This window comes from Diabrotica virgifera, chromosome 5, assembly GCF_917563875.1.
Source record: "Diabrotica virgifera virgifera chromosome 5, PGI_DIABVI_V3a".
NCBI classification, from domain to species: domain Eukaryota; kingdom Metazoa; phylum Arthropoda; class Insecta; order Coleoptera; family Chrysomelidae; genus Diabrotica; species Diabrotica virgifera.
This window is the reverse complement of record NC_065447.1, coordinates 4,909,534-4,932,637: the sequence shown is the minus strand read 5'-3', so window position 1 is coordinate 4,932,637 and position 23,104 is coordinate 4,909,534. Positions and strand designations below refer to the sequence as shown.

Here is a 23,104-nt window from a genome sequence, read left to right as displayed (position 1 = left end):
ACTTTGATAACGGCCGACACAACCATAGTCCGTTCTTTAACGGTAAAATATTGCAAAATCTCTAAATTTTAAAGAACCGCTTGGATTGGATTGATATTTGGCATACACACAGCTAACAAGTCAAAGAAAAAAAAATGATATTGTGCCGAGATGTGCTTTTGCCCTGGGGGTGGTTTTCACCCCCTCTTGAGGGTGAAAAAATATTCGTCCAAAGAAAGTCAGGAAATGGATAAACTGGCTAATTTTAAGTAACTTTTGTTCTATAGAGTTTTTTCACTAAGTCAATACTTTTCGAATTATTTGGCAGTGAATATGTTCATTTTTTCAACAAAATAACCACGCTTTTAGACGGTTTTTCGCAAATAACTCAAATAGTAAGTATTTTGTCGAAAAAACATTCTCAGCAAAAATATAGCCTGTAAAAAATTTTAAAAAATGGTGTATATATCACGTCTCTACACCTAGTAGAAGCAGAGTTATAGCTAATGAAAAATAGGTTCATATTCGTCAAATTCCAAATGGAATACTTTAACGTGAAATAACCAAAAATGAAGCACATTTCGGGGAAAACTCATTAAAACTTATTTAAAGTGTTTAAAAAAGCTTCATTTTTGTTTTATAAAAAAAATTTCTAGCATCAAAATTAAACAAGTTACGCTTAAAATAAAGTTAGTCCCTTTTTTTTGGTAAAAAAATCGAGAAAATCACCCCCTAATTAGTATCTTAAATGAACTTAATCGTTACGACTTCACAAGTTTCTTGACCCATGTATATATTGTTTATATGATCTCTAGTTTCATCGGTTCAAAGTCCTTATTATTGAAAGGGCTGTAGTTAAAAGGGGTTGAACGAGTGAATTTTTGTCTAACAGAAAAACAAAAAAATACATGATATTCAGAAAAGCAAATTTGACTTTTTTTGTTTTTTGAGATTTTTGGTATCTCTAACAATTTTTAAGTTATTTTGAAAAAAAGCTAATTTTTCAAAATTTAAATTTTTAAAAATTTTACTTTGAAACCAAATTTTTTCAAAAATAAGCACTTTGAATCGATGAAACTTACAGATCATATAAACACAACATAAGTAAAATATTTTGTGGAGCGGTAACGATTAATTTAATTTAAGTTGCTAATTAGGGGGTGGTCTTCCCGATTATTTTTGCAAAAACAAAAGGGACCAACTTTATTTTGAGCGTAACTTGCTTAAATTAAATGCTAGAAACTTTTTGTAAAAACAGAAATAAAGCTTTTTTTAAACATTTTAAAAAAGTTATAATAGATTTTCCTCAAAAAGTGCCAAATTTTTTGGATATTTCACGTCGAAATATTCTATTTGATATTTGGTGAATATGAATCTATTTTTCATTGGCTATAACTCTGGTTCTATTAGATCCAGAGACCTAACGCGTACACCATTTTTTTTACTTTTTTATAGGCTACATTTTTGCTAACGTTTTTTTCGACAAATTACTTACTTTTTGAGTTATTTGCGAAAAACCGTCTAAAAATGTGATTATTTTGTTGAAAAATGAACATATTCACTTGTAAATAACTCGAAAAGTGTTGACTTGGCGAAAAAGCTCTATAGAACAAAAGTTACTTAAAATTAGTCAGTTTACCCATCTCCGGACTTATTTGGGACATATATTTTTTCACCACCAAGAGGGGGTGAAAGTCACCCCCAGGGCAAAAGCACACATCGGCACAATATCACTTTTTTTCTTTGACATGTAAGCTATACGAATGCCAAATTCCATGTCAATCCAAGCGGTTCTTTAAAATATACAGCAAAAACCGTGAAATAATGGGCTACCATGAAATTTGTCTAAGACAAACTAAATACCCAGGACTTTAGCCCTAATGCCAATCTCTCGGAAGCACTACTCAACAGAATCACGTAACGACGTCTCTATGAGATTACAGGTACATTAGTGTATTTACAAAATCAAAAAAAAAAAAGTATGACGAAGGACTAAACAATCCTGGTTACTTCCCCATGCCGAAAAAGGAAAAAGAATGCAATGCGACAAGAGATGAAAAATTTGTTGATTCATATAAATAAACAAGTAACTGTGGAACCAGTGCAAGAGATAATGGAAGAAGATGGGCACACTAATCCGTAGCCTATGAATTTTACTTTGGAACAAGAACTTGCGATTGAATTGAAACGAGAAAGAGCAAACATTTATAGCCAAAAAACTGATTCTCAAAAAGATTACGAAAAGATTTTGGAAAAGGATATGGCGGTTTATGATCCCGAAGGAGTGAAAGGCAATCGTTTGTCAATGGTCTATGACTATTTGATGACCTTAAAACCGACCAGCATAGAGGTCGGAAGGGCTTTCTCCGCAACTGGCTATATGTGCAGTTCTGTGCGAAGTAGGTTAGGCTTAGGTTAGGTTTTTAAGGTATCACTTACATAAAACAAAATAGATCATGTTTCTGTTTAGAAATTTAACATACAGACAAAAAAAAACATTAAAATTGTGTTTTTATTTTGATTTCACATTTTGCTGGATCCGCACTGGATCCAGCTGGATTCAGGCCAATCTTGCAAAAGTCCAGCTGGAATGAAAATGCTGCTGGATTGCAATCCCTAGACATGGGCCAGTAAGAAGACCAAGTAAGAGGTGGATAAACGAAATTAGAACCAATGCTAAAGAGATATTGAGAGTTGATAACGGGAGGAGAGCAGCCAAGGATATACTTAAAGGCGGATGTTGGGGAGGCCAGGGCCCGACTTGGGTTATAGCGCCTTAGGAGAAAGAGAAAAAAAAGAAAGAAATAAATCTTATTAGCTAAAAACTACTGACAAGATAATAAAGTTATTGTAACAAATGAATCATTAAGTTGTAGTAAAATAATAATAGTGCTAAGAGCAAGAGGGATATTTACCTGTGTGCTTGCACTCGTTTCCCATTGGATCCCGCAATGAGGGTAACATCACAAAGCTTTCCACCCTGTAGATAGTTTTTCATACATGCTAAACTATGTTCAGCATGACCTTCGCATCTAAAATGCTCTAGCTGGGTTGAAGACATCGTTGAACACAAAGACATGGACAATATACTAAACTCACTCGATAAATTATTAATACTTCCTTCTAAACTCATAGTAACCGAATCTTTGGAGGGGCTCTCTGCAAGAGACATTGCTTTATAATTATAGAATGCTTCACTGCGAATTTTGACGCTTATTTTAGACTTGAAGGTTGAGTAGCATTGTAAGCGATGTTTTTGGAAGGTCAGTGAACTAAAGGATTCTCGTTTGCAAATATACAAAAAGTGCAATATTTGCCTCAACGTTAACAAAGGTTTGTTTGTTAAAATGTAAAATATAAACGTCAAATTGTAAATGTCAAATGAAGACTGATTTTTTTTGACGTCTCTTTATTGTCGTTACTTAGAGATGGAAATTGTCGTTACGTAGAGGTGGAATTTGTCGCTCCCAAATATCGACTTTCATTGCGTTTTATACAGGGTGTCTCATTAATAATTGGAAATATTTTAACTGTAGATTCACGGGCTCAAAATATTAAGATTTAACCCAATTCCCTTAAATAAAATGTGGCTCATTAATGAGTTAGTTAAAAATTGAATTTTATTTAAAAATTGAAAAATTATTTGCACTCAGTACTTTAAAACCATTTGACATATCCTTGTCATACTTGGCAGTAACAGCCGGTTTCCGAAAGGACGATCATCTCAAAAATTATGTAATCGATGGTTAATCGTTGATCAAATGCATTTTGAGTTTCAATAACACCAGTTAAACGGGAGTTCAATAACAGTCGATCATATGATTTAACAAACGATTAATCGTTAGTTAACAGCCGATCATAAGTGTTTTGAGTTTCCGAAACGCTGATTAACCAATTTCGCATGTCACACGGCGACCAAAAGGAACTGTCACCTAATTTGAGGTTATTGGTTGATTAAAGGGCTGTTAATGTTTATAAATAGTTGTTTAGAGTTATTAAATAGAGTTTTTTAGTTATTATATAGGTTAAATAGTTATTAAATAAAGGGTATTTTAGTGTTTACTTAAAATTATTAGTGAGAAGAACCAATAAAGAATTGGAAGAACTATATCAAGAGCCAACGATTACGACGACGATCAAAGCACAGAGAATACGATACTTGGGGCACATAGAGAGAATGGGAAGTAAACGAATGCCAAAAATGGTACTTTCACGAATACCAATACAAAAGAGGAGGAAAGGCAGGCCAAGGAAAAGATGGAAGGACAGTGTATATGAAGACTTGAAGAAAAGTAACATTGAGAGATGGAAAGAACTAGCATTGGACAGAAGGAGATGGAGAGAGGTGGTGAAGGAGTGTGTAAAAAGACTGAAGTGTATTTAAATAAAATTTATAAGTTATGTAAGTTATATTAAGTTATTTACTATATTATTTATGTAATCAGAAATGTAAACATTTTAGCCCTAGGCCTACAAGGCCTGTTGCGCTTAATAAATAAATAAATAAAATTATTAGTTATTTAATTATAATTTAATTTTTAAAATTAAATATATAGTGTAATTATACAGTGAGCACGTAAAGGTTGGAATAAATTTATTTTTTCATGAATGGGCAATTTTGGAAATAAATCCCGAAACAGGTCAATTTTTATTTTTAAGTTACGACTTTTTGGCCTATATGTCATACTAGTGACGTCACCCATCTGGGCGTCATGACGTTATCCATGACTTTTTTAAACGAGAATAGGGGCCTTGTGATAGCTCATCTGAAAGGTAAGTTAATTCTCTATTCAGTAATATAAACAATAACATAATTATTTATAGAGGCTGTCCAAAAAAAATTTTAATTAAATTTATTAACATAAAAAGAAGAATGTCTGTAATTTATTTAATTCAAAATACATTTTACTGCTATCAGAATACAGGAAAAAATGTTTATTTGACAAATAAATATTGTTTTTTGCTTAAATTCAATATTAAAGCAGCCACCCACCTGCCTCTTGACACTTTGAACATTTAATTTAAGCGAAAAGCAAAGAATATTTTTCAAATAAACATTTCTTTCTGTTTTCTAAGAGCAGTAAAGTGTATTTTGAATTAAATAAATGACATATTCTTCTTTTTATGTCAATAAATTTAATCAAAAAAATTTTTTTTGGGCAGCCTGTATAAGTAATTATGTTAATGTTTATATTACTGATTAGAAAATTCAATTACCTTTCAAATGAGCCACCACACGACCAATATTCTAATTTAAAAAAATCATTGATGACGTAATCACGCCCAGATGGGTGACGTCACTAGTATGATAATAATGCCAAAAAGTCGCAATTTAAAAATAAAAATTAACCTCTTTCGGGATTTTTTTCCAAAATCGTCCATTCTCGAGAAAATCAATTTATTCCAACCTTTACATGCTCACTGTATGTTGGTGCTACAGAGGAGCATTAGTTCAGCTCTACTTCAACATATTGTGTTAGTGTGAAAATAAAAAAATAATGTTTAATTTTAAATATTTAATTTAGAATTACTACTTACCTTTTGTTAAATAATTAAATAAAATAAGGACTCACTACATGGCAAGTAAGCAGATGCACCATCTGCAACTGTTGTATAAAGATTAGATTTGGTTGCCAATTAAATCCAACATTGGGATATGCAATATGATATCTGCTTGATATCACATACAATAGATGACATGAAGAACGTGATAAGGAAGCTGGAGGGAAAGGCAGATGAGGTTGGTCTTAAAATCATCACTAATAAGATAGTAGAGATGAGAATAGGAATAAGTGAGCATGGTAAACTATACATCAATCAAGAAGAAATAAAACAGGTTAAAGAATTCTGCTATCTTGATAGTATAATAGTGCAAAAGTTGGAGTCCAGGCAAACATTAAACATAGAATAGGAAAAAGAACAACAGACAACAGGCCTTTGAAATCCTCTCATATCATATCTCAACATAAATTAGCCAAAACACATTTAATAGTATCATCAAATCAATACTACTATATGTGAGGGATACTACGATATGGGAGTGAGACATGAACAATATCAGAAGGAAATGCAAGGAAGAGTTTTTGTAAATAGATTCCCACAAAATATTCTGAAGATGTATTGGCCCAACACCATAACAAATGAAGAATTGTGGAATGCATTAAGACAAAGAAGCAGAGGATGAAGCTAGTAGGTAATAACTCATTCTAACAGGTGGGTAAATAAACTTTGAAAAACACATTTTTTATTAATTTTATTATTTAAAGAAATTACAATTTTTATTTAAAATTACTTTATTAGGTACATACCTAACCACTATTACCGAATAATTTATTGAGATCGAATTTTTTTATTTGAAGCTCTACTTCTAAAATTTCTTTTTTTCTTGTTGAAAAATACTATCTTACTTCTTTTTTCTAGTCTTGCTGTTTCAATTTTTTTTGTAAAAGATACATTAAGGGTTTCGCTCCCTACATCTTTTACTTTTTTATTTTTTGAACGAGCCTGAGACATCTTGGCTGTCTTCTTGGGCAGGACAGCAGTTGTCGTGGGTGTACTGAGCAGCACAGTGGAAGTAGAGGGTACATTGGATGTCTGCTATGTGTCTTCCAATTGTAGGTAATCTACTTCCACTTGACTGTCTTGTGCAACTATAAAAATAAAAAAAATTTCAATTGTTTTAGATGTACCAGATAGTTTTTTCTTTATAAAAAAAATCTTTCTCGAATTAGGTAGGTAGTTACTTTTATTTATATACTTTAGCTATCTTAATAGCTAAGTTAATAATCTACCTTAATTTAGAATTGGAATAAATAATTATAATAATTAATTCGTATTAATAATATTTATTGATATTAATTCTCATATTTTGAGTTTGCTTAAATTTGGTTTACAAAAGATCTTTTTTTTGTTTAATGATGTCTATAGATAGGCACAAGGTCTGGCTATGGGGAACCGCTTATCACCCTTGTTCTCAGATTTATTATTGATCAACATAGAAATAATATCTTTAACAATCAAACTTTAAACAATAATACCTTTCAAAAAATCTTAAATTGACTTAGAACTGTAGGATACAATATCCAATTTAGATGGAAATCTTTCAGATGCCAAAAACATTCTAGATTTACTCAAAAACTTACATCCGGATGTACATACTTTGGAAACAATGGATAAACTTAAGTTAATCTTTAGAAAACCGACTAGACCGACTATACCATACCTCCCTCTTCTAATCATCCTTTTTAACAGAAGGTGGCTTCTTTCTATTGCTACATCCATAGAATACGTAAACCTAGCATTATCAGATAATAGTTTTAAATAGTTAAACTAATGGTCACTGTACTACATTTGTGGATAACGTGCTGAACAAAAAAATGTTCTAATTCAGAAGTTTTGTACAGATCAAGACCATATACAGGTTATTGTTCAGATAATATTGGAAATATTGATCAAGCTTTATATATATAAATAAATTTAAAATTAGTTACCTTTATTTAAATAAATTAATAAAATAAGGACTCACCAGATGTGAAGAAACCAGATGCACTGTCACAACTGTTGGGTAAAGGTTGGATTTGATTGCCAATCAAACTCAACATTTGTGCCCCTACATCTGTGAGACGAGGCCTAAATGTGCCACCACCTGTTGCAAGTATGTCTTTCTGAAAACAATTCATTAGTTCATTACTGATTAAGAAATGAAAGGGTTAAAATCAAAGTGGTGTAAGTCATATTCTTGAAATGATGTAAGCCCTATTTTATAATCTTGATATTATATACACAGACCTCTTCAGAGAAAAAGTGGTGTGTAAGTTTTTACTGTAAATACTTACACCACTTTTCCTGATGAAAAAATGTCTATTTATCAAAGTTATAAAGCAAGACTTCCATCATTTCACAAATATGACTTACACCTCTTTGGCGTTAACACCCTCAAATACTAAACTTCTATTGTCTCAACACTAGGTTAGTTCCCATCATAAAATTAGTTTCATTGGATTATATTTTTATAAAAATATTCCACTCAGAAATAGTGTAATTCGACTGACCTGGTGTTAAGAGCTTTAAATTTAAGTTACCTACTTTGTCCGCAGTTTGGTCTCTCTTCAACTGGTCCAAAACCTTCTGCTCATTATATTTTTGAATCTGCAATGTAATTAATCCATATAGCTCTAAATCAACCGAAAGTTTTATACACTTACATTTTCCTCTGCTACTTTTTGGCTAGTGACCCTTTTTAAGTTTATATATGCAGTGTTCAGCTGCTTGGGTGTTCTGGGAAATTCAGCGCTATTTTTCCCAGGTTTCATTGTTTTGGTTGGTGGACATAGCATTGGTACATTATTTGTTTTCAATTTAATATGCTTGTATCTGAAAACAAAAATACAATTAGAAATTTGTTCTGTAAGTTAGAAAATTTCGTACTTACTTTCCAATTATTTCCAACAGCAAACATTTCTCTCTCTCTCTCAGTATAATTTTTGCGTGGAGGATTTCCGTTGGTATTGCTCATTTTTAATATATTTTTTAATTATATAAATTATGTAGTTATTTACTATGGATTGAAATTTTTTGGTTATAAAATGAAATTTTGAAGGATGACAGCCGATTGTGACAGTATCGATACCAAATCGTATGTCAGATAATCGATTTTCTACGATCATATAATTTTAAGATGATCGACGTTTGAGAAACTCGTCACTGGTTAACAGTTGATCAAATCTAACAGCTCGATTAGATGATCGAAGATTTGAATAACGTTTCGGAAACCGGCTGTAAGTTTCGGTAGGAATTTTGTCAGACAAATTTCCTCTAGCCGGAGTTTAATCGGGACAGAAAGTACTGGCCCTAAAAGTGGTTAACTAACCAAATAAGACCAAGTCCTTGGCGTCAATTACAACAAACTGTCAATTGTCTGATTTAACCTCACTAAATAAAATTAAACAAAAACATTAATTGCTAATATGAATTAAACAGTTTTTTCGGATAATTCGATAAAGCAACTATATCAAAGTATTTAACAATGATGTCAGATGAATCTGAAAACGATGGGGTCTACGTAGACCAATTAGAAAAAGATATCTACTACAAAAAATATAAGTTGTTGCTGGAAGAATGTTCAAATTTACAAAGATCTAACGAAATACTGGTATTTAGAATACAAGAACTAAACAGAATGACGAAGAGAAGACTGAAAGACATAAAGTTTTTTAAACAAAGGTTACTGCTTAATTACGAAGAAGACTGGGCAGTGATCCCGAACACAGATGAAAGTATGGTTGAAGAAGACGACAAAAAGGCAATTCAGCTCTTGATACCGCCTGTAAAGATCAAGGAAGAAGTAGTGGATGAAGAAGAGAAGGTAGAAAAGAAACCTGTAAAGAAAAGCACAAAGAGGAAATCCTCAAAGTCAGAAAGAGATCCGAATGCACCAAAAAGACCATCAAATCCATTTTTCCAGTTTTGCCAAGAACAAAGACAGATACTGATGGAACAAATAGCAGCAGAATTGAAGCCTGGTGAAGTTGAACCTAGCAAACAGGAGCTGACAAGACAGTTAGCTATCAAATGGAAGACTTTGTCAGGGCCAGATCGAAAAGTTTATGTAGATAGGTATGAGCGGTCAAAGGAAAAATATGCTGCAGAGCTGGAGGAGTATAATATGAAAAAATGATTTGTAAACTGTGATTATTGTATAAATGTGTCTATAGTTAATTATATTTAATGTATCATTGCTTAATGTTGTTTTTATTCCGTTAACTTCCGTAATACCCAGGTCATTTTTAAAACATCTAGTACCAGTTTTTTATATCTCTGAACCATGACTGTCCTTGTCTACCTGGTCCTCTCCAACAGTATGGACTACATATGAAACTTTTGATGTTTAATGATGTCTAGAAACTCTCTTTGGATATTAGTTCTTAGGACTTCTTCTTTGGAATCTGATTGACATATGAAATTATTTTAAGCAACCTTCGAGACACCATATTTCAAATGCTTCAATAGGGTTTAGCGATCATACTTTAAGCGACCAGGTCTCGCTACCATACATTATTATTGGCCATATGTAGCATTTTAAGACATGAATACAGAGACTCTCTAGACTCTAAGAGTTTCGTACTGACATAGGTAGTTATTGAATTTGGTAAAAGTATTTCTAGCTATTGATATATCATATATATTCACTCCTTCATCACAGTCCCATTTACTTGTTAAGGTGACTTGGCTCACTTGGCCCAACGGTGGGAAATTTCATTCAGCGCAGCACTTAGTTAAGTGGGTCGCACTGCTTGTCAACAACGCACGAGCAGACAATAATCGGTTGACAGTTGAGTTAGTGTAATGAATACTGTGTATTAATGTTTTACTTACGTCTAATTTGTGATGACATACGTTACTAGCATCACAGTCAAATTCACATTTTACATTTTCTACAACCCCCTTGGACTACCCCTGTCCGGATTTGACCTTAATAAATTATGATAACCCTATGTACAGGCATATCTCAATTAGTTATGGGAATTTAATTTATTTTGATAACTTTTTCATTCTGCTGTGCAAGTTGAAAGATATTTTCTCCACAAATATTAAACAGCAGAAGGGAGAGGATGCAGCCATATCTCACACACTCACACCCTTATATTTCTACTTGTTGTGTATACAGGGTGAGGCAGATAAAAGTCCTATTAGAAATATCTCGAGAACTAATAGAAACAGAATCATGAAAATTGGAATGAAGGGGTTTTGAAGAGTGGTCTCTTTAATGAAAATATTTTCATCGATTTGCTACTTCCGGTTATACCGGAAGTGGCTTATAACTTGCGTTTTTTTAAATGGAACATCCTGTATATTTTTACATTTTTGGATTCTCCTGGATGTCTTCTTTCTTAAAATATGAGGTTTGGTAATGTTATACAGGGTAGTTTAAGAGATAATTACGTTTCTTTTCTTAATTTCCTGGCAACATTCACACCCTGTAGAATTGTAGTAGTTTGACATTAAAAACTCTATTTATGTTCAAATGATTTTAATATAGTCTACTATTGTTAAAAATTGTTAGTATAGATAATGTTGAATTGTATTATACAGGGTTGGTCGAAACTCGGAAAGAGTATTTTCTGAGTTTTCTTAAATGGAACACCCTATATTTTATTATTGTAATGAAATGATATTTTATGCTACTTTTTTATTTCTTAAGCATTCCCTATACCTAACTGCTTTAATTTGTGAGTTATTGGTGATTCAAGCCAAACATTAATTTCAATAAAAAATACGTGAAATTTTATTAGGTTGGCCGTGAAAATATTCAGTCACAAATAATTTTTCGGAAATAAATACATATTAATCTAGACTGATCTTTAAAATTGCCAATAATGGTTGAGCTATCAAAATACCTACATAGTTAACATTCTTGGAACAATTAAGCACAAATTAAAGCATTTAGGTATAGGGAATGCTTAAGAAATAAAAAAGTACCATAAAATGTATTTTCATTGCAATACTAAAATACAGGGTGTTCCATTTAAGAAAATTCAGAAAATCTTCATTCCGAGTTTCGACCAACCCTGTATACTAAAATTTAACATTTACCTATACTAATAATTTTTAATAATAGTAGACTATATTAAAAATCATTTTAACATAAATACTCAAAAGTATTAAAATCCTTTATAAAAGGTATATTAGTTAAAATCCCTATACAGGGCGACATCAAAGACAGAACTAGTTTTCGATCGGTTGACCGATCATCATCAGTGCAATCCTAAAATGTGTACAACCAGATAAAATGATGCAAAGTATTTAAAATGTTGACTAAGGTTATAAAAAGTTATAGGTTATACTCACTTAGAATCTACATGCAAGCCACCAAAGTAAAAATAACAGGGTAAAAACCCTTTACAATTGATCCGTCATCGGAACATATGACAAAGATGTGAATTATAACATGGATGATTAAGATATCCAATGTTTTTCGCCCGAGGTACCAATGAGCTCTATCTGACAAGTTCACATCATGACTGTATGGAAGCAAGTGATTTTGATAACGGAAATTCTGACGACATGACAAGAATGAATGGAACTGTCATTCTTGTCATGTCATCACCATTCAGAATTTCCGTTATCAAAATCACTTGCTTCCATACAGTCATGATGTGAACTTGTCAGATAGAGCTCATTGGTACCTCGGGCGAAAAACATTGGATATCTTAATCATCCATGTTATAATTCACATCTTTGTCATATGTTCCGATGACGGATCAATTGTAAAGGGTTTTTACCCTGTTATTTTTACTTTGGTGGCTTGCATGTAGATTCTAAGTGAGTATAACCTATAACTTTTTATAACCTTAGTCAACATTTTAAATACTTTGCATCATTTTATCTGGTTGTACACATTTTAGGATTGCACTGATGATGATCGGTCAACCGATCGAAAACTAGTTCTGTCTTTGATGTAGCCCTGTATAGGGATTTTAACAAATATAACTTTTATAAAGGATTTTATGTTTTTGTAATGGTATACAGCCAACTACAGGAAATTTTTCCTAGTGGATTTTCAAAAATATTGTTTATTATATTTTTATTTCAATTATTCTAATTGTTTAAAAAGTAGTAAACTTTGTATCTAGGACTTTTCGTTGTTTTCCTCGTAATACGAGAGATGTCGCTAGATTGCGTCTCAAAAGGTGGAATCATTGAATCGCGATGGTTTCCCTTAAATGGGCAGATTGTTTATGTTCCTTTCAGAGTTGTGACTGCATAGCTTCACTGAGGAGGCATGAGGATGCTGAAATAGCTATATGGAGATGGTGGTCCAACTCTGAATCGAATATAAACAAAAACTGCCTTTATCTTTTCCATTTTTACTCAGTTTTGAGTATTTAGAAATTGTCTTTCGGTCCTTTTCCCTAGACGAAGAGAAGGTAAATGCGTGGCCTAAGTGTACTCTATTTGCTTTCTCCTATTTTCGTCGTCTCTGTGATTATATATTGTAAAATCCGGAGATACGGGATGCAGCCAGAAAGCAGTTTATTAACGAAAAGTCTTGGATTTAAAATATTGTTTATTATATTTTTATTTCAATTATTCTAATTGTTTAAAAAGTAGTAAACTTTGTATCTAGGGCGTTTCGTTGTTTTCCTCGTAATACGAGAGATGTCGCTAGATTGCGTCTCAAAAGGTGGAATCATTGAATCGCGATGGTTTCCCTTAAATGGGCAGATTGTTTATGTTCCTTTCAGAGTTGTGACTGCATAGCTTCACTGAGGAGGCATGAGGATGCTGAAATAGCTATATGGAGATGGTGGTCCAACTCTGAATCCAATATAAACAAAAACTGCCTTTATCTTTTAAATTCTTGTATAGCACCATTTTTCGAAAGCCTCAAGGCGATTTAGATCAATTTTATTCACAGTCCAAAACTCGACACCATAAACTAAGATCGAGAACATGTAGCAGCGAAGTAGGCGGATCCTCAATGCCAATTTTAGGTCTTACTAAATTTAGGTCCAGGCGTACCTTGGACATCCTTCTAAAAGCTGCTTTGGCCTACACAGTTCTGGATCTAATTTCACCGTGACTGCGTTACAATTAAACTGATGTCCATGGCAAACAAGTTGATCAACTTGTTTAATTTTATATTCTGTAGTTTACTTATTATGAGTATTTTGGTTTTCCGTATGTTCAGATCCAGACCTGCTCCTTACCTCAACGATAATATTAAGTAAAGTTTGCAGATCTTCTCGAGTAGCTGGGAGTACCGTGTCGTCCGCATGTCTCAAATTATTTATGACTTCAACGTTCACAAGTATGCCTTCTTGTTTTTAAAAAGGAGCATTTCTGAAAATTTTTTCGTGAAAAGCAGGGGCGACAAGAGGTATCCCTGCCGTACTCCTCTGTTAATATTAATAAGAGCCTGTGATTCCAAACCGTCCACATTTCATGGTGTTTGATTCAAATCCTTTGCAACTATGAGCACGTCTCTGCCATCCAAGCCAATCTCTGATCAATATACTTAGCTTAACACGATCAAATGGCCTTTAGAAGTCAATAAAACGACAGCACATGTCTACAAATATATCACGACATCTTTGAGCAAGTATGTTAATCCCAACAACGCCTCTCTCGTTCCAAACCCATTATGGAAACCAACCAAATGACTTGGGGAAATAAAACAACAAATTGCGTGTTAACTACACTATATATTTTTATTTTTTACAATAAAATAAACCATTGCCTTGGTATAAAACATCGTTAAGTACCGTTTCTCTAGATTACCCAGTACTCACAGTACTCTTCACAGCGAACGCGCAAGATTGTGTGTATATACATTTATAAGTTGTAGATCTAGTAGCTAAGATCACATATTACATCATACTAGTTGCAAAAACTATACAGCATTCAATAAAAACAAGATGGAAAAGTCGAACATTGTACATAAAAGCTTAAAGACAGTAAAAAACGTATAAGAAACTTTTTTTCTAGGTAATGTTAGTTTAAAAAACATGAATTATCTTTTAGTGCTTTAAAATACTGATTTTTTTTGTACAAATGGTTAAATAAATCAATATTTGTGAATGTATTGGTACAATATCTTGTTTTTCAGATGCCAATGGTGGGTTTCTACAAAAAAAAGTAAATTGCGGAGTGTCTAGTTATATTTCTAGTTCGATAATCATTTTTGAATTGTGTTCGTCTTAACTAATGTAAATTTATTGTCATATTAACTGACAAATCCATATTTTTTAAAATAAAAACAACATTATAGCAATGTAGGTATTTCTAGATCGTCCAAAACATAGTAAAAAGAAAAAAATACTGTTAATACACTGACGTGTGAATCATTATAAATTTTAAAACTACATTTTTTCATAAACTATACTTAGTACCAAAAATGTTATCGAAAAGAAATTGAGATTCGTAGACCGAAATCCGCTACATATCAATCACTAATTGTATGATTTGACAAAATCAAACGATAAAATTACAAATTATCCAAAAACGGCCTTACATATACGTTGTCCAGCAACTCATTTCACTACATGCCGCCATTTTTGAACTAGATGGACATTTTTTTGCTTTTATGTACAACTCGGACTCCATTGAATGCATTATGGAGTATTCTTTCTCAAAAGGCAATGCAAAATCACAATGTAATGACAACAAATCTAAAATAAATAATTTTTCGATTATCAAACCGACCCCGGAAAGCAACCTCATACTACACGCCATATTGGTGATGACGTCATACTGTGAAGTTTGTCACAAGTCTTAGATATATAAAAATAAACCAAATTGAAACGATTCTCATCATAATAGTTGTTTTCGGCATTTTGTATTCATTCGAAATGTTTCTAAAATGTATTTAAACTGAACTTTTATGAAAATAACATAGATAATTAGGTTTATTTTGGATCGAAAACTTGGACATAACCTCACAAATGCCGTATTTCGCTCAAAAATAGCGACTGAAACCTCAAAAAAGTTTCCGGGGTTGGTTTTGATAAGGGTTAACAGAATAACTTTATAAAAATATTGAATCCTGAAATTTTAGTAAGAAGATCTCGAATAAAAATTTTAGGATTTAGCTTTCTGATAGTCACATAGTGATTAAAGAGGGTTAAAAAGTCACTCCTCAGGCACAAAAAAAACTACTCAATGATTAAAAAAATCTGAGGATCGACGGGAAAAAAGTAAAGATTCCTTTATGTTTAATATCTACAAATGCAGTCTATAGGAACCCAATTAACATTTTTCTATGAGTTTTTGTTTTGTATTCAATCATGAATAATCGTTTTTTTTCTAATAAAAAATAACAAATTTATATTTTAAACTAGCTGATGTTATGTTCGGCCTGCTTCTTTTTGTAGTCTTGCTGCCACCGCTGCTACTAGGGCTGCTCCTCGACCGCTGCCGTCTTCGGAGAGCATCAAATCAAACTGGAAAGAAGAAGAAACAAATCAATCATGATGTTGGTACATTCAAGCGATATATTTGATGGAAACATAAAAAAATGTTAACTCACGATTAATCTACAATTCTACCCTGTAAAACTTATTATCCTGTACACTTGTTAGCAGCTTCCCTCTTGTCCTTTTCTAGACAAGCTCAGAACTTATATATTATTACACCACTCTCCCCTATCCTAGCGGTAAACATACCCGTCAATGACCCACTAGAGAGTTCCAGTACCTAATGGGCCTCAACAGATAAACATATTGTTACGACAGTTCAGTAGATTGATCCTACATAGAAAAAGTCCCTTGACGTGAAAGAAGAAGTAGTCACGTTCGAGGATGTTCTAGACGTCATGGAATAACCCTGGGCCCGGATTACGTACACTCGATACGCATCGTATCCGCCATGTTTTACCGTAGCGCCTTATGGGAAAACATGGCGGATACGATTCGTATCGAGTGTTCGTAATCCGGGCCCAGAAATGTCTGGTGACGTCTAACGTGAAATTCACACTGGGATTGCAGCACGGTTAAGGCCATCGGTACATAATTCGCAAATATTTTACGGCTATCCCTACTTTTTCTGTCTTTACACGGCAAATTACGTGTAGTAAAATTCACACTGGTATGGATATGTAAAATGTAAACATTACTAGAATGTCATTCTACTTGAAAATGTCATCATTAACTTAAATAGATGTCTTTTGAATGTTCTTGGATAACTGTTATTTGTATAATTGCAAATTATTAATTCAGTTAATAAATGTGATAATTTTTTCACTAACTATGTAGGTATTCAGTGATTGTAATAATTTATATGTACAACAAAAACTAATACTCAATCGAGAAAAGAGGAAAAGTGTTAGTGATTTTTTAATAATATATTGTTACTATGGAACGCTTATTACAATTTTGAACATCTTTAACAACAAAATACTTGGATCACAGAATATATTATCCTGATGTATTCTCTGCTTGGATCTTCCACAAATAATACAAAATAAATAACTTTTTATTAAGTTCACGTTTTAAATCAATTATGTATCAAATACACTATATATCAATATTATTTAATCAACAACTGAAAATATCCCCGATGCCATGTCAAATATTTAAAATTGTCACTGATTGTCACTGTCTGACTGACAATATGCTGATAATATTCTATTCGACCGAGTGCGTTGTAAGACAAAGATAGATTTGGAAAATATTACCACGGACATTGTGTTGCATTTTTTTTTCGAATCCTGAAAAAACCAATAAATATTATGAAAAATTTAAACGCAGAATGAAAGATTAAATTATTACCGAGGGCCGAAAGTCCCTTAGAATAAATAAAAAGTTTATTTTGAATCAGATATTTGAAATTTAAGAGTCACACTAAATTTTCTCTTAGTTTTTCACCCCTGTAACTTATTAAAATAAACATTATGGAAGTTTTTAGGGACTTTCGGCCCTCGGTAATAACGTAATCTTTCATTCTGCGTTTAAATTTTTCAAAAATACTTATTAGTACTCTCAGGATTCGAAAAAAATGAATCCCCATTTGAATAGCAGTGTTGCCACAGTTCCTGTGCGACGCTCTTGAGAGAGCAATCAACAACTGGTGAAGACCGACAACCCTGTGCGTTTATTCCCCATTAGAAATGTATTGCCCTATCTTAGCAGTACTGCATTCTCGGTGTGAATTTCTCAATAGAACGTCAGAAGAGCTATAAAAACATGTGTTTGACTTTTGGGGAACAGTTGTACTATTCCAGTATTTGAAGATTATAGTTGTTAGTTTGTTAAAGTTGTCAAAGTATTGTAATATTGTGTTGGTTTGAATAAAGTTGATTATTAAAGAAGTGTCCGGCAACCAGAGTGTTGTACCTATTGTTGAGTGTTGTGTTTCTATTGTACCCTTCTAGACATGTTCAGAACCAGTTAACATTACATGCCATTCCTCTAATAAATTCTGATGAAGCTCTTTAACTGCCCCTGGTAGGAGATCATGATTAGACTGTCATTGGGGACAGTCTGGCTAATTAGGAGGCCACTCAATACAAATTAAATAAATTCAGAATTAAAAGTGGCTGAAGTCGAGCGAAATCATCAACAAGAGGAACGTTTGAGCAAAGAAGACGATCAAATCGACTGAATCAATGTGGTTTATTTGTGATTGGTTCACAATATTGTGACACAATTCCATCGCAAATAGTAACAAGTACTTCTTCAAATTGAATATTTGGAGCCATTTGTTCGAGGTATCTCTCTTCACGTTCCCTCCTCCTCGGAATACTAGACAAGGCGAAAACGGCGGGTTCGTTGGAAAAAATATTCCCATGAGATTTATTGGCATAATCACATTCGTAAGACACCCAGAATAAGGTTCAAGAAGTCTCCCACGCGAAAAGTGGTCTAATTTTTTTTAATCAAATTGCAAAAATCAATGTTTTCGGCCCGGACAATTTTTTTTAGATTTTACAGACTATTCTGGATAAAAAAAGTCTCTTATAATTTTTCTCTAAATTTTGATCGTGTTCGAGTTATAAGCAATTTAAAATTTGAAAAAACGCGAAAATGGCCATTTTTAGACTTAATAACTCGGTTAAAGATTATTATTACGAAAGTCAGAAAGTGCCCCCCTTCATGATCCTGAAGAAATTTGTGTCATTAATTTACTACTAAGCTGTTATTTTTGTTTATTAATAATGAGCGGTAAGATCGTATTGACGCGGCTCTAAATGTGAGTGCGAGTGAGATGCGCCATTGGACCGCCTGAATGGCATCTCTTTCGCACTCATCATGGACGGCCGCCTAATACGTGCATGGCGCTCATTATTTTTGCTTAAAAATAGCAGCTTAGTAATCAAATAATGGCAAAAATTTCTTCAGGATCTTATAGGGGGGGGGGGGCTTTAAACTTTGATTTAGTCACTTTCTGATTTTCATAGTAATAACTTTTAACCGAGTTATTAAGCCTTGAAAATCGCCATTTTTCGTTTTTTTTTTCAATTTTAAAATGCTTTTACCTCGAAAACGAACAACTTTAGAGAAAAATTATAAGAGACCTTTTTTATCCAGAATAGTCCAAAAAATCTAAAAAAAATTTGTCCGCGCCAAATATATTGATTTTTGCAATTTCATTAAAAAAACATTGTTAAAAAAAATTTAGACCACTTTTCGCGTGGGCGACTTCTTGAATCTTTTTCTGGAATGTCTCACGAATGTGATTATGCAAAAAAATCGCATGGGAATATTTTCTCCAAATAACCCGCAGTTTTCGCCTTGTCTATACGGTCATCTGAATGATTCAAGACAAATCTAGACTCATCAAGCTGACCATTAATATAATTATTAAATACTCACCTCTATGCTGGGATCGGCCAATTCTTTGATTTTCTCCATCATGAGGTTGTGGAAATGTGGGTGAAACCTGTATACTGATCCGTCGACGCCAATGGTGACTTTCTTCTCGCCCATTTTGTTAAGTAAAGTGGCCAAACCAGCAGACACTAGATGGGCGGATCTTCTCGATATACACTCACAGATGTATCTGATGTTGATAAAGTCCTGTTCTGTGGCGTGTTTAAGTCCTAAAACGACAAATAATTAATTCATTGTCTTCCAGTTTGTACATCAGACAACAAAACGTTTTTAAGATCGATTTTTAGTGAAAATAGAACGATGAAAAACTACATGCGTGCGATTTATGGTTTACAGTTAGTCAGGGACGCGCCGTCCATATGGGCAAGGTCGTGCGGCGCACGACGGCGCCAAGGCGTTAAAGGCGCCCTTTGAGTCGGCAAAGTTAAATAAATATCCAATTCAAAACTAAATATTTTCTGAAGCTTTACAAAAGATCAACATAAAAAAAACAAAAATTTTTCTACCAATACCTACCGATGGTGAAATTTTATTACCCACCAATACTGACTGAATACTGATAACACCATGAATTGTTATCAAGATTTTGCAAACTAAAAAATTTAATATTTCAAATTCTTGCGAAAGTTTGAACAGCCTAAATGCCTTTTTAAAAGAATAGCGTTCAGATAAAGGCTTCAGTAACATACTAGTAGATGCCAAAGAATTAGCAACTGCCTTGGACGTAGATGCGAAATTCAAAAGTGCAGAAACCTTACGGCCACGAAGAATAAAAAACAATTTTTCTATCAATGTGAAGATCAGCCAATTGAAAACCAAGATTTAAAATTCAAAGTCAACTGTTTTTTGGAATGCTAGATATTACTCTTTCATCTGTAAATGAGAGATTTGAGCTGTTATCCTCCCATGCCGATGTTTTCAAATTTTGCTGGAATAATGAGGATTTCGGCAAATATTCTGATGAAGATCAATTTAATTTTTGTAAAAAACTTGAAGAAGCGTTAACTGACAAAAATCGAAACGAGAGAATAGACGGAACGGAACTTTTAACCGAATTACAATTTCTACAGATTTGCGTCGGAAAACATTCTATTAGTATATATTATTAGCTATAGCGATTTCTGTAGCTTCAGCCGAGAGATCAATTTCTAAACTAAAACTTGAAGATCTAGAATGAGTCAGGAGCGGCTAGAAAATCTTGCTATTATTTCTATAGAATCTGAGTTTTTAAAGGACCTGCATATTGAAAATCTAATTAATGAATTTGCCAAAAGTAAAGCAAGAAAAGTTCAATTTCTATAAGAAATTTTCGTTGGTTTTCATCATAATAAGAAGTGTATTTGTTTAAAAAAAATCGCAATATAAATATGTTTTATTTGATCTTTAGATTTTAATAGTATATTATGCAACGAGCATTTAATGATGGTCATTATGAAGCGAGTATGAGGGATAAGAAACGAGCCGTATGCGGCGAGTTTCTTATAGAGTACGAGCTTCATAATGATAATTAAATGCAAGTTGTATACACTATTTTTTCTATGATCATTCACAACAAAACATATATTTAAATTTATTAATTTTGTAATGCAAACAAATTAAGTAGATTGTCAGTTTGACAGTTTGTTTACATATTGAGAACTGTCAAAGCCTATGTATTTGACTCGCCATTGGTCACTGCGTGTGTACCACCTTTATCGCGAATGCCATATCGCGATTCTATTGGTTAAAAATCTGTATCTTAATGAAAATCTGTATCATAATGAAGTTCATTAGGATACAGGTAGTGACATCATAAATTTATATATTATATATAGTATGAGAATAGAAAAATAATTTTAAGTAATGTTTTATAACTTTAACATATATAGTTTTTATTCTGTTCTGTTTCATTGTGGAATATAGTGTTTAATATATTATTTTATCTACTCTATGTCATATTATGTATAAGTTTTTAGTTTGTGAAAACTGTCATTATAGATAGCAGTGCGTGAAGGGTTTAAAGTGTGCGTGAAGTAACAATGTATTTTAAATGGGATTTACTTTTTCGCACTGTTTTTGACACACTTTCATATAATCAAATATCCTTAACTTTCGCGTTGTCATGGTGATGACATAATGAGCAATAAATTACAACAAAATTTGACAGTTTTGTGGTTTGAAAGAAATTAGAATTTTTAAATGTCAAAGTTCTAAAAATTGTTGAATAGAAATAAATTCCAGTGCCGAAGAGTTACAGTTTTTTTATTTGTTTATCTTCTTCTTCTTGACTGGCTTTACAAACTCGGAGTGAGTCTTCGCCGCATCCACTATGGCCCTCCATCGTCTGCGATCTTGCGCTTCGATTTGCCATTGTTGTACCCCAATCCTAGATAGATCGGTTTCAACATCATCCTTCCATCTTTTTCTGGGACGGCCCACTGATCTTCTACCGTCTGGTCTCTCGAAGAATACTGTCTTTAGCACTCTGTCTTCCTCTGATCTTACTACATGACCTGCCCATCTTATCCGATTAGCTTTTATATGTATGACGATGTTTTCAGTACCATATAGAGTCACCAATTCAGCATTGCGGCGCCTTCTCCACTCTCCTGTCAATTCATCTCTTTCGAGGACCAAATATCATTCTGAGGACTTTCCTTTCAAATATCAGCAATTTATTATTTCTCGCTGATGTAGAGTACATGTTTCACTCCCATATGTAACAACTGGGCGAATAATTGACATGTACAGTCTTAATTTAGATTGTCTTTTCAGTATTTGTTTATCGTAGATAAAATATTGTATGAAACTGTGCGTGAAGTACTTTTTGCGAACTTACGCGATGTATAGCACTCGCTCCGTTGTCGGTCGTGCTCTAAACATCGCTTGCGTTCGCAAAAAGCATACTTCACGAACTGTGTCATAAATAACTATTTTGTAAGTGCACTGGGTACTTATTGTCTCCTTCAAAAAAATCTAGGTAGCTGTAGAAAAAATTTCATAATTTTCCACGTTGAAATGTGATGGGGTGATTGATTATAATATTACTACCCTGGTAATTTGATAAAGGCGCTTATCAATATTTCGCACGACGGCGCCGAAGTTACTTGACGCGTCCCTGCAGTTAGTTATTAAAATGATTTAAAATTGAAAAGCGAGATAAATTTACTCACCTAATTCTTCACAAATATCTCTAAGATTGTTGAATACTCCTGGTGGGTCACTTTCTATTTCTGATACGTATTTTGTGTAGAATCGTCCTCTTTCGAATAACATGTCTGATCCTTTTCCGCCGAAGAGTAAAGCTTCTTTCGTGAATCTTTCTAAAGCCAGTCTCACTAATTCTCCCATGTACATTCCAGAAATCATCTTCTCGTGCCTGAAAATATAATCAGTTAAAAAACTTTATTATCATTTTTTAATATTCAATCATCACTAGAGCATTGGAGGAAATAATTATCCGAAATTAGAATAGATATAGGCGGTGGTAAATGTCTAACAACTTTGTTTTTCGCAGATGATCAGGTAGTCGTAGCAAATGATAAGGAAGACATGGACCACGTGTTTAGAAAACTAAAGAAATAATTTGAAAAATGGGGCCTCAATATGAATATGTCGAAGACACGAGTATCTTAAAATAGGGGATGATGAAGAAGATTCAGATTTAGAAATTAGAACCACAAAAACATGTAAAGAATATAAATATATCGGATCTATAATATCTAAAGAAGGCACTACCAAGTACCAAGAGAGACATCGAAAACATAACGCAGCGGGGAAATATATTAAGCTTTCTATTATGGTCTAAATATATTTGA

General features: G+C 33.0%; 4 protein-coding genes across 8 annotated transcripts in view; 1 reads left to right on the top strand and 3 right to left on the bottom strand.

Annotated features, from left to right (window-relative positions):
- Window positions 1–3,356, bottom strand: part of LOC114343627 (kelch-like protein 5) — a 47,086-nt gene extending 43,730 nt beyond the window's left edge. The window contains exon 1 of the mRNA XM_028294497.2: window positions 2,895–3,356. Within this exon, the coding sequence (XP_028150298.2) occupies window positions 2,895–3,151 (257 nt within the window). The 5' untranslated portion in view covers window positions 3,152–3,356. The remainder of the gene's footprint in view (window positions 1–2,894) is intronic.
- Window positions 3,357–6,217: 2,861 nt separating this feature from the next.
- LOC126885617 (uncharacterized) lies at window positions 6,218–8,755 on the bottom strand. Its single transcript, XM_050652242.1, has 5 exons — window positions 8,411–8,755; window positions 8,184–8,352; window positions 8,065–8,127; window positions 7,505–7,643; window positions 6,218–6,629 (listed from the first exon to the last, which is right to left on the bottom strand). The coding sequence occupies exons 2-5, from the start codon at window positions 8,313–8,315 to the stop codon at window positions 6,577–6,579; spliced, it is 387 nt and encodes a 128-aa protein (XP_050508199.1). The 5' UTR covers window positions 8,316–8,352; window positions 8,411–8,755; the 3' UTR covers window positions 6,218–6,576.
- Window positions 8,756–8,892: 137 nt separating this feature from the next.
- LOC114343726 (uncharacterized) lies at window positions 8,893–9,721 on the top strand. The gene has a single exon (XM_028294596.2). It carries the CDS (start codon window positions 9,005–9,007, stop codon window positions 9,653–9,655), a length of 651 nt encoding a protein of 216 aa, XP_028150397.1. The 5' UTR covers window positions 8,893–9,004; the 3' UTR covers window positions 9,656–9,721.
- Window positions 9,722–14,163: 4,442 nt separating this feature from the next.
- LOC114343821 (hexokinase type 2) overlaps window positions 14,164–23,104 on the bottom strand; it is a 170,575-nt gene continuing 161,634 nt past the window's right edge. For all 5 annotated transcript variants that reach the window (XM_028294835.2, XM_028294765.2, XM_028294696.2 and 2 more), the window contains 3 exons: window positions 22,460–22,665; window positions 19,290–19,516; window positions 14,164–15,920 (listed from right to left, as the gene is read on the bottom strand). In XM_028294835.2, the coding sequence (XP_028150636.1) occupies window positions 15,825–15,920; window positions 19,290–19,516; window positions 22,460–22,665 (529 nt within the window). In that variant the 3' untranslated portion in view covers window positions 14,164–15,824. The remainder of the gene's footprint in view (window positions 15,921–19,289; window positions 19,517–22,459; window positions 22,666–23,104) is intronic.

What these genes read in the sequence shown, in the direction of transcription:
- LOC126885617 (XM_050652242.1), bottom strand. Translation starts at nt 8,315, where the DNA reads ATGCTATGTCCACCAACCAAAACAATGAAACCTGGGAAAAATAGCGCT. An exon ending in AAAAAGTAGCAGAGGAAAAT is followed by an intron (nt 8,128 to 8,183) that starts GTAAGTGTATAA and finishes ATTACATTGCAG; the next exon opens with ATTCAAAAATATAATGAGCA. An exon ending in ATCTGGTTTCTTCACATCTG is followed by an intron (nt 6,630 to 7,504) that starts GTGAGTCCTTAT and finishes TTATTTTTATAG; the next exon opens with TTGCACAAGACAGTCAAGTG.
- LOC114343726 (XM_028294596.2), top strand. Translation starts at nt 9,005, where the DNA reads ATGATGTCAGATGAATCTGAAAACGATGGGGTCTACGTAGACCAATTA.